General features: G+C 38.6%; 1 protein-coding gene across 1 annotated transcript in view; it reads right to left on the minus strand.

The window, feature by feature from the left end:
- Positions 1 to 674: 674 nt before the first annotated feature.
- LOC109464074 (transmembrane protein 169-like) overlaps positions 675 to 12,499 on the minus strand; it is a 22,967-nt gene continuing 11,142 nt past the window's right edge. The window contains exons 2-3 of the mRNA XM_019761001.1: positions 9,103 to 9,156; positions 675 to 2,004 (exon numbers count right to left, since the gene is read on the minus strand). Of these exons, the coding sequence (XP_019616560.1) occupies positions 1,003 to 1,947 (945 nt within the window). The 5' untranslated portion in view covers positions 1,948 to 2,004; positions 9,103 to 9,156 and the 3' untranslated portion in view covers positions 675 to 1,002. The remainder of the gene's footprint in view (positions 2,005 to 9,102; positions 9,157 to 12,499) is intronic.

Consider the following 12,499-nt stretch of genomic DNA (forward strand, 5'->3'; position numbering starts at 1 on the left):
CATAGCTAACACAGACCTCATGCAAACCTATGTAAGATTCACTGTAGATTCTTTGTTTATGGCACAACTAGGTGATGTCCCAGCAAGTACCCTGAAAATTCTTTCTTTTTGTAGTCTCTTAGCAGATCCTACGGTTGGCATTAAGCAGTAACTATTGGCCAAGCAGTTAATGGTCACTGCTAATTGTTACTGCCTTGACACGGTGGGATCTGCTTGGAGATTCTTATTTTGCACCTTTTTTTAAGAACGTGTAGTTTTTTTTTTTTCGTCTTCCAATGAAGATTGTTTCATCCACACATTCAAACATACAGTCACTTTGTTGTACATGTACATCTATACACTCTCAATACTGAATAACTAGAAAGCACATTATAGTAGTACTACCTAGTAGCTAACTGTACATACGAGAGGCACAGGATAGGTCCACACAGTTTCCAGACAGATTAAGTTTGACCCTGCACAGTTAACTAAAAGTTCACTTTCAGACTCAAGTATGTAATTCTCAATGGTGTTGTAAGAATTATACCAATCAGTAGACAAGTTTCAAACTGTAGTGTTTTGTAGACAGTTGCACATTCAAGTTGTCATGTACAATGTACAAATGTAGTTGATACAAAATATCTACACTGTAGGATATAGCAGTTTTCTTCTACACAACCAGTAAATGTCTCTCACCTGCTTATGTTTTGGTGTCTATCAGACACCTTCCTCAGAGCTTCTGACTGGAGTTCTGCTTCTCGCCGCTATATGTAGCCGAAGTAGGTGTCGCTTTTGTGGCGACAACACAATCCCAAAAGTTTGTATTCCCTATACATTGGTTACATACATTTGTAGTGGCAAGAAGCTGAGTACTCCAGTCAGTACAAGACTACTGATGAAGATGTCTGATAGACACTGAAACGTAATAAGCAGGTGAGAGAAGCACTGACTGTACATGTGTAAAAGAAAACCCCAATATCCTATGTCCTACCAACCTGATGAAATTATTTAAGGAGAAGATATCTACACAGTAGACTCAGAGTGTGGCGGCGGGCTTGCTGGGTCTTGTTGTGCTAAGGTTTCCGCTTCGGGAGTCGTGAGTTCAACAACGTCGTACGGCGAACAACTGTCCAGTCGCAACTTGCTACACATCCAGCCGAAGAAGCCTTTCTCAAAGTCACCCACATCCTCTCGCCAACTGTCGCAGTACCAGGACAACTGCACAAACGCAGAGTATCCTCCCAGCCCGAGAGATACGACCACAATCAAAATGGGGTAGAACAGAATCAGTAACGGACAAATGCTGACCTTGTGGAGAAAAGTCCTCTCCTCGTTGTAGTGAAGGAAGATGTTGTACCACGTGATTGTCCCATAGTAGAACGCGACGAAAAAAGCGATCACAAACACGACAGGAAAGCACAGCACGCTCCAGATGAAGATGTGGATGCCTTTGTTGATCCCCCAGATGCAATCGTCTTTTGGTGTGTTTTCTTCCTCCTCTTTTTCTTCACTTATCGTGCTCAGCTCTGCTATTTCTTTATCCGTCAGATCGAGCTGGATGTCGACCATTTGGCCACGTTTCTTCCCGCGCGTGATCGTTCCCGTGAGTGTGACAGTCCGGTAGTTTGAATGGATCTGGTTCAAATCGGTGACAGGTGATTGGTTCGTGAGCCTCAGCGTTTGGCTGTGATTGGCCGGTGCGATTGGTTGCTCGTTGAGGTTAAGTACGCCGCTTATCGTAGGTAGCGTGCCAGAACTTCCCGCTTGCGGATCCATGTCCCGACCGTCGTGAAGACTGCAGTTGTGGAAGTTGGTTGGCCGAGGGAGTCTTTCCTGCTTCATTTCGACGCTTTCCGTGCTCTTGTTCTTGGGATGGCTGACACTGAAACTGCTCGTGCCGCTGAGCGATTCGCTCTCGGTCGTCGGAGAGCGATCAGCGTGCCTGGTTTTCTGGGTAGCTTTTGGCATCTTGGACGTTTTTGGCACAACGACAAAAAGGATTGGCTTGTCACCAGTCTACATTATCTGAGTATGAAAGGAAACATTGAATTAGCACAACATACTACATGTACTAGGCTAAGTATAGTAACTGGTTTTCTGAATGGCTTTTGGCATCTTGGAATTTGAAGGATTTGGCACAACGACGTAAAATGACTGCTTCGTCACCCCTCTACACTATCTGTATGAAATGAAAAATTGAATTAGGCATCTTGGAAGTTTTTGGTACAGTGACTTAAAGTAAAGGATTGCTTCATCATCTGAGTGTAATACTGTATCTGTGTACGAAATGAAAAATTCAGTTAGGCATCTTGGAAGTTTTGGGCACGATGACATAAAAGAATATCTCTACAGCTTCAAAATACAGATATCTGAGAAAAAGTAAAGAGCCAGACTGGTGTATATCTGTTCAACGTGAGGAGCACAGATTTTCACAGAAAATGGAGCAACACAACATCCATAATTGCTTTGTCACCTGTCTACATTATCTGTGTATGAAATGAAATATTGAATTAGTGTACAGCATAATTGGCAAATACATTATTTGTATGTCAAACTTATCATGATATTTAGAAGGAAATTTCCCAAGTTAGCTATTTTTAAAAGATTAAACATGAAATATTGTATATTCAGGCTCCAGACGGTTTTATCAACATGGCTACAATGCCACCTCACATTAACCCAAGCTACATGTGACATTACACACACACACACAAGTCATGCATATAAACCATCGAAGATGCTCTGAAATATCAATAAGTCAGGCAAACCAAAATGACAGGAAAAATACCACGATCTACGGTTAAATATGTTTGACACAGCCATAATAAAATGAGTAAAGGTTTAGAATGCTGATCACACTCCCAGGTTCAGCAGAAAACCTTGTTTAGCATGACTCCCTCCAGGGGGAGCATCCATCACAGAAGTGGAACAAGGTTGGATCTCTCATATTACAGGGATCGAAATACTTTTTCTGCATACATGTACCTGCACAGGTGCAGGTAACAATGCTTGAAAATTACCTGCACTAGACAAATTTTACCTACACCACTTGGAACTAAAAACTGTTCAGAAAACATTGCCATCATTTCTCATCTATATAACATTCAATGTAGCAAACAAAAATCTACATTTTACATGTACATATAACCCCAGTACACTGACCGGTGCATGTTACATGTAACATGGTGCAGGTAATGTTACATGTAGACATCAGAAATACCCGCACAGCTCCAATTTTCCCGGCACTAACCTGAATATACAGGTGGAATTTCCAATCTTGCATTACCTCATTGACGTCTTTATGGTCGTCATTCTAATGTCAGGAGGAGTCCTATATAGATTTATGAAATTTGTTATGCCAACTTGACAAGAAAAAAAGAACCAGCCCAAGGGACTCAAGAAACCCAAATCTAATATTTCATCTTGACAACTGCAGTACTACAAATCAAGCATTATTAATCGTTATCATATATTATTTGAACAGAATTTAAGGGAAACTTGCCGGATTGATCCTATATTCTACGTTGGCATCATAACTTATAATCAGATATGAGCGAAAACCATAAATAGCTTCCATACAAATTATACGAGCGACTTCAATATTACCATAATCTAATTTTCGAACCAGGCAGTATCATTGCTTATCAAATATTGTTACCCAAAATATCCTCATCACAGATTATGTGCGGATGATATTTAGAGAGATTTTCATGACATAATAAGAAACATCTTGGCATAATTTCATTTTAATATCAAGCAAACATAATGATACATGAATCAGCATTTCAAGGAGAATTCAAATGAAAAGGGCAAGTAATGCACAAAGTAGTGTTCTCACAAGAAAATATAGCAAGACACTGATATACTAAATGAAGTATGGATCACACTTTCATAAAACTGTCTTGAAATCATTGCATAATTTCCTTAATGTTTATACTTCATTTTAGGTGGTAACAGTCAATGGAGCAAATAAAAATCCACATACACCTACATGACTGTACCTACATTTGTACAGTACAGGTTAGGTACAGGTAGACATCAGAAATATCCAATTTTACCTGCACTAACCTGCACATGCTGGTGGTATTTTGAACCCTGCTGCGGGAGAGTTTCAACTTCAGTAGCCATCAGTGAGTATGAGAAATGGGGAAAGTAATGAAGACACAGTGTGACACATGAGGGCCTGATACAATATACTGTTATACAGTTACCCAAACAAGGAAATCAACTTGAGTACTTGGATTCCATGATGAGGAAAACTTAACATAATTACCCTGTGTATTAATTAAGTTCTATTCTGAATCATCTTTTGAGCTAGTAGATCTAGAGGCAACGGGTATGAAAATCAAATTATAAACACCGTCATGCCTGATCTTTAACTTGGTTCATGTGAACTTCACGTAGCAGATACTTAAACCACTCCAATTCAATTGTTTATTCTCATAGCCTCCGTAGCAGGCTTATAGAACTGGGGGTTTGGTGGTCTTCAGCTGTTTTCTGATTAGCCCAGTTCTAAAAATGGGGGTAATTCAACCAGGCCGGCTATGTTGTCTATATGCAATCAGAAAATAGCACAATGTCATAAAAGATCCCAAAGACCCTGAAGACCCCCAAACCCCCCAGTTTTTGGCATGCTATGGAGGCTATATTCTCAGACCTTTTCTGTCTTGAAAAAAAACCCTGCTGACATTATACCAGGGCAAGCCTGGTAAAACAAATTATACCATTTCTACAATATCGATGTCAACAGCAATATTAAAATTTTACGATCAAAAGATAAATGGTCAATTAGCTGAAATATGTCCCCGAGCACAAATATCCTTTGATTTAATAACATGGTCCAGAAATTCAGGGCTAAGAACAGGACAGAAACCATCAGTCAGTCTGTCTAAAGTCTAAAGCCTCTCAAAATCCTCAAGAAAATGTCCAAAAAAAACAATATTATGTTTTCCTTCTGTGGCAGCCCTTAATAAAATCTATTTTTCATGATTCTGTAGTATCTACAGAGAGAGGAACTTATTATATTGATATGTTCAAACAACAATCAAAATGTTCCCAGGCTGAATTCAGACTCCACAAACCTAAGAATCTGTCCAACTCTGTAAGATATTGACAAGACTCAAACACATTCATAGACATATATATGGTGACCAGCCCCTCCAACTCTGTCCTGCCACTTGCTACATAATGTAACCCAACACCACAGGGTACCTGCTACAGCACATGGTACAATAAATGTCTGGCCTACAAGGTAATCTAAAACATAAAAATCAGGAAGCTAATAAATGTTATGATTTTGCCATCCAACGTCTGATTGGAGATTATCATGTGAATCAACCAGCTGCTCTTTGGCTTTCATGGTTCTGTACTATCGATGGAGAGGGCAACTTATTGTAATGTCACAACAGGAAAATCTTCTGTTGAATTCAGGCTCTACAATATTAATCCTTCTGTCCAAATCTGTAAGATATTGACAGGACTCAAACACATTCATATATATGGTGACCAGCCCCTCCAACTCTGTCCTGCCACTTGCTACATAATGTAACCCAACACCAAAGGGTGCCTGCTACAGCACATGGTACAATATGGCCTACAAGGAAAACATAAAAATCAGGAAGCTGAAAAATATTATGATTTTGCCATCCAACGTCTGATTGGAGATTGTCATTTGAATCAACCAGCTGCTCTTTGGCTTTTATGGTTCTGTAGTATCGATGAAGAGGGCAACTTATTGTCATATAACAATAAAATGTTCTGTCGAATTCAGGCTCCACAATCCCTCTGTCCAAATCATTCTGTAAGAAATTGCCGGGACCCCAAAATATTCACACATACATGTATGGTGACCAGTCCCTCCAACTCTGTCCTGCCACTTGCTACATATTGTAACCCAACACCAAAGGGTGCCTGCTACAACAAAATCAAAATGTTTTGTCGAATTCAGACTCCACAAACCTCCTGTCCAACACTGTAACATTCAAACGGGGTCTTGTCAAATCGCTGACCAAGTCAGAGATTTAATGATCATTTTGTTACTGACAATCTCTGCACGTGGACGTCTGCTTGTCGGTGTGCCACATGTCTGGCAATAAGGCCACGGTAGACATGGGGCACTTCCACGGCCGGATGTACATGTGCAGAGATCTAGCTATTATGAAATTGTGCAATTATATATATTGTTATTATTGTCTACTTACGATGTTGTGCAATATGTTTAATTAGTTTTAACTATGATTGATTGCAATGTCATTTATGTCTTTGGGGAGGGAGCCTGTAAAGGTGGTCTCCACCTGTTTCTCCCTTCCCTTCCACTTGTGGCAAAGCTTGAATAAATAAATAAATAAAAGATATAGCGAAGACCTTTGGCTTTCAAATTTTGTTCTCCAATCTACAGAGGGCTAATGGTGTTTCCCCATAAATTTTTCCGCGGACTCTCTGGTCCAAGGCCAAAATCCTCGGCCAGGCAGTCCATCAGCTGTAGGGATGAATTACTGCTTACAAGTGTGGCAGGGAGATTTCTGACATCTAACTGGGTTTAATAGGGTGATCAATTTTATTCTAGTCACTTCTCAGAATTTTTTACAACAATGTCCTTGGCTGCTGTAAAGAAGCATTTAATATTCTCTATCCAAGTGCATGAGCGTTTGTTTAAAAATCTTTGAAGGAGGATAACTTAAGAACCTGTTGAGAGATTGTCATGATTTTTACTGTGCAGTTGAACACTAATAATTTCTTGTTTCCGGTCCGATAGTATCCGGTCACTTCTTAGAATTCTTTACAACAATGTCCTTGACTGCTGTAAAGAAGCATTTAATATTCTCTAGCCAAGTGCATGGGGGTTTGTTTAAAAATCTAAAGTTTGAAGGAGGATAACGCAAGAACTTGTTGAGAGATTGTCATGGTTTCTACTAGCAGACTAGTAGCAGTTGAACATTAGTAATTTCTTGTCTTGGAAATTACAACTTTCATAATGACTTCTATCAACACAGACAAACTTTCATGATATTACAAATGACTACCATATCGAGTCTTCCGCCTATAGGGTCTGGAAAAAAATCAATGAAAATCGTGTATAGCTTAGTTTTGAATGTTTTACATTGTTTTGAATTGATCCATGGCATACAAAATACCTCCATTACTACTGTAACAGTAATTTGAGAATGTGTATTTTTTGTGCCAGGTTTTGAAAAGAACATAATATTATTACTCGTATCTTGGGGAACCAGATGCAATTTTATAGACACAATAAATAATAACAAGTCATGATGAGACCTAACAGAAATATTCCAGAGTTGTAAAATAGCAAATAATCAATACAGCCTCTCATAAACCTCAATAATATTCTAACATTTATGGATCCCTGAAGCCCTTTGTAGTTAGTATCAGATTGTGATGCAAATACACTTCTTATTTAGGCCACACCAATTTAATTTGTTGGTTCTCAGAACGATTTACCTTTCCATTTTGTTCTGATTTGCAAAAAAAAAAATCTGAATCAACTAGTAAAAAATGCTCATATTTTGCCCCCAACAGTTGAGGAAAGTCAATTTCTTCCTAGTTGTTACAGTTTTTCCATCTATTAATACAGTGGTTTGATTAAAAGTGTAAAATTCATTCAATTTGTTTAGATAATAACCCTGCCTTTTATGTTGACTCCATGGCTCCTATCGTTGTATTTGGGGCCATAATAGGATGGTTAACCCTGTTTTTATTTTTTTTTCGCCCTGTCGCTTCATATTTTTTCTGGGAAAATCCGAGAACCAACTGTTACAAATTAAATTGGTGTGGCCTTTACTTTAGTTGTGTGCAATTTTGTTGACAACTGAATATGAGAGTCAGAATTCTGTTTTCTGTTTATCAGATGTCTCCTAGAAGGGCAATAATTGTTATGACTATTAATATTAATCTTGCCAGTTCTACAAGCTTTTAGCTGCAAGTTGGTAAAATGATCCGAAATTACGATTAAAAATCATTTAACAAAATGTATTCAATTGAAGTTCTGAATCCTAAGAAAGTGTTTTACTAAACAAAATCATTTTCAGGTTTAAATTTAACAGTCCTGGATTCTGTTTGAAGCTCCACAAAATAATGTATCTTGGTTTATCTGCAAATTTTGCTCTGTATTTTTGCCCAGGATAGTCATGTAGGACGCCTGCATGAATTTCAACCTTAACATTTCCTTTTAGATTCTATTACTAGATTATGTTTTACTGAATGAACACCAGTCGATAGATCCTGTGCCCACACTTGGCAACTGGCCTACATGTACTGTGATGTAGTTTGCCTATATGGTACATGTATATGGAAATAGTCACTGCCAGGAATAAGAATCCCCAACTAAATGGAATAAGGAAATATCTGCATGAACCGGATTTGCATACCCTATTTGATTTTTATGGTAGAATCAGACCCATAATCATAATCTTTCACCTAGGGCTAAATCGTATATAATCCTGCAACATTTTAGCAAAGTAACACCTTGGCAGTTACAATAAAAAATAAAATCCTTCTTGATCCCAGACCATTAAATGAGTCTAAGTTGTAAAATCCAGTTTTAGGCATATAATTTGGTGAATGTCAAATGTGTTGTGGAGTTGAAATATATATTAAATGCGCACAGTAGAAATACACGTACATGCAGGCTTGTCATAAAAGAAAATCAATATATTGTCTGGTACTCTGATCCAAATATTTCCTGATATCATAATCTTTTGAGCAACGTGAGTCAAATTCACAGATCATAATACGATAACATGTACACAGGTTTTCTTGGAGCCAAAAAAACGTAAAAGCATAACATATTTGATTGTAGGCATGCATGAATATTGATACTAAATACACGCTTAATTACATTAGAAAGCACCATGTGTGTTGTGTTTATTAGCATGAATTAGCATTTCTCAAAATTAGACAAAAATTAACTGTTAATATCTGAAACATGGAAAATATTGGCTGACTCTATGTGTGCTTACATATATGTGTAATTTGGAATCAGTGACCTGTCCATGAGAAAATGCCACACAAAAAGTCAGCCCAGCCTTGCATAAAGGTAGAAATGCTAGCATCAACACTTTCAGTTACATATATATAAAGGCTGAGGAATAATCTTTACCAACTCACCTGTTTCTAATTCCCTGCAGGATTCCATGAAACTAGAAATGACGGCAGAATGTCCTGGAACAAGAGAAGAAAATCTTAGATACACGTTACACCTACGGGATCATTTTGCCATCTCTGTATCAGCGTATCTGTTTCACTGGGTCAACCACATGCACCAGTGCGGCGGATATATAGGAGGGTAGGGAGGATGGGGAGAGACCATTCTGCAGTAGGGGTGTACAGCAACAGTAAGAGTTCAGGGCTTGAAATACGTTTTTCTGCATAGTATTACCTGCGCTGGTGTAAGTAACATTGAAAATCACCTTCACCAGACAAATTTTACCTGCACCACCCAGAATTAAGGAAAATTGTTAAGGAACCATTGCCATATTCTATTTCTTTTACATGTATGCTGCGTAGGTGGTAACAGTCAATGAAGCAAATAAAAATCCACCTACATGTACCTGCACTAACCTGCATATACCCAGTACATGGACCAGTACAGGTTAGGTGCAGGTAGACATCAGAAATACCTGCACAGTCTCCAATTTTACCTGCACTAACCTGCATATACCCAGTACATGGACCAGTACAGGTTAGGTGCAGGTAGACATCAGAAATACCTGCACAATTTTACCTGCACTAACCTGCATATACCCAGTACACGGACCAGTACAGGTTAGGTGCAGGTAGAAATCAGAAATACCTGCACAATTTTACCTGCACTAACCTGCATATGCAGGACTGGTGGTATTTTATTTGTGCCCTCAGGGCTATATGTACTCCTCAGTTTGTTGTTATGAGTTATTACGCAGATGAAAAATAAAAATATATTGGAGTCTTTTGAAGATAATTACCAAGAAAGAACAACTCAATCTTCAGATGTGGCAGGTACATGCAAAGCTACATCATGGAGGGCCTACATGCCCTTTTTCGTAAGGCGTAATCAGGCCTTTTTAGTGTTCATAATCTGTAGGCAGCTGCCCAAATCATCGTCATTCGTAATCAGTACATCAGCCACAATGTGTAATTGTCCGTAATCAGCTCTGAGAATTTAACATAGTTCATAATCGGAGAAAATTTTGCGTAATTCAAAATCACTAACCCCCATGCAATTTGAGCTACACCATGGGGGTTGTACCCGAAAACATCTGAAAATTGAATTGTTCTTCTATTTATTTTTCCACTGACTACAATACATTTTTATCGTACATCTAGAGAAAAATAAAAATTTATTGTATATCTCTGTAATGAAATTTTGCGTAATTCATAATCCCTGTTACCCCCCTGCAGGCCCTCATGATGGTACCTCCCTGCAAAGCACCCAAATTGAAGACCAGTCAGTCGTCTATCAATCCCCTACGACCGGCTCGCCCTCCCAATTACAGCCATCAAGTGAGGCCCTGTCCGCCAGAATTGATGCGATAAAATCACACTAGAATTACCCAGCCTCGTCAGGGCTAACGAGCATTGCGAAACAATGAGGCCACCGCCGGCAAACCGCATTAAAAATCCGCCGTAAAATCCCGCCTTCCAGCGCTACAGAATTAACCACCCACACCTCTGAAAGCTCCCCGTATACAAAGGTTCTGGCATTTGCGCAAAAATGATGAGAGGTCCTAACGTATATGTAGCAGGCAACCAACTTGATCTATTCCCCTATAAGAAAAGCTAAGATAGCTTTGGGAGCCATGAAACTCGTAATGGTCATTTCAGATATGGTAATAAATAACAGGAGAGGGCACCTTCTCTTCCATATAAGGTATGGACAACTGCCACAGAGACTGTAGCGTTATTTCAACTTGGTAGGAGGTACGGAAGTATTGTTTCTGGGCGGCTGAGCTGTGGGTTTGTGTGTTTGTTTGTCCAGACAGAGAAGGTTGACAGCCCTCTACCAGGCTTCAGACGTAGAGCCTGGTAGAAGCTAGCTAAAGTCCACTGGCTAATTACATTTATTCTATTTGGCTAAATTCTCCTGTTTTTGCAGCCATGTTGTTAGTCTGGTGGACTAAACACGTTGTGGGGCTTGGCAGTACCAGGGCTGGAAATACTGGGTGCATGTGCACCTTAGTGCACCCAAACTTGGAGCTGTGCACCCAATCTATTTCTCTGGGTGCACCCTAGGGTACCCAAATATTTTTGTAGGTTTACATTTTAGATGCTACATGTATAGTAGTATACAACATATTCTTAACATCTAAGTACTAGAAAAATAATAAAGTCATTGTTATAGTACTTTTCTTAATAATCTTGTTTTATATGTTGCACCCCCCAAAAAAATTGTGCACCCATTTTTTTTAGGTTGGGTGCACCATACCAGTGCACCTATTCCCAACAATGAATTTCTAGCCCTGCAGTAGTGAAGCAATACACTGGTGGATGTCCCAACTACTAAGTACCTAATACCAGCCCAGAAGAGAACAAGAAATAGCCATGCCTTCAAGTACCAGAGTTATCAACCAATGATTGAGGTGTTCAACAATTCATTCTTTCCTAGAACTATCGCAGAATGGAACTCACTGTCACCAAGTACAAGGTTATACCAGCTATACTGATACAGATACAGAAGACTAATGAAACACACCCCAGTCTTTAGAACGGCCAATTGAACATAACGAAGATGGAAGACCAGGACTTCAGGGATGAGCGATGGCATCTTATTTTCTCAGCGGGGATAAGGAGAATGAATAGCTTTCTTAAGTAGGTGCTACGGTTATTTTTTAATCTAAATCTCATTACAGACACTACAGACATGCTCTTTTTTTTTCCTAAAAGTTCAACAGTTAATCAGGAAGTGGTACAAAAAAACTGGAAATGTATTTATGAATGTAGGTGAAATTGGAGCTGTGCAGATATTTGAAGTGTAAAGAAAATAATGGCAGTGATATGTGAATAGTTTTTAGTCAACAGTTGATCAGAAAGTGGTACAAAAAACTGGAAATGTACTTATGTATGGAAGTAAATTGAAGCTGTGCAGATATTTGAAGTGTAAACAAAACTAGAGTTCCCCGATCCCATACCTTCGCCAAATGATGTTAATCTTTATGACTGAAATTATAGATTAGATTATTCCCCCCTGATTTAAGAAATAGGAACCTAATTTTCATGAATTATATCATTTTATCATAATCTCAACCAAAAGACAGCCTTATATTAACAAACAATGCATTCTAACATTTCATAATAAATTATGCAAATGAGGTCCGTATTTGAATAAATTATGTTTAATGATGTTCACCTCAACTAAACTTTCAAATACCACAAGTATGAAATTCCAGGCAGTTATCATTACATAATTATAAAAATTTTCTCATTAATTATGCAAATTAAGTCATTATTAACATAATCAATATCTTCCTGTGTTTCTCTCGTTGTCAATTACCAATGTCACAAGCTTCAATTGTCCTATCATGGAATG

Source organism: Branchiostoma belcheri, unplaced genomic scaffold (assembly GCF_001625305.1).
Source record: "Branchiostoma belcheri isolate BF01 breed outbred unplaced genomic scaffold, Haploidv18h27 scaffold131, whole genome shotgun sequence".
Taxonomy (NCBI): domain Eukaryota; kingdom Metazoa; phylum Chordata; class Leptocardii; order Amphioxiformes; family Branchiostomatidae; genus Branchiostoma; species Branchiostoma belcheri.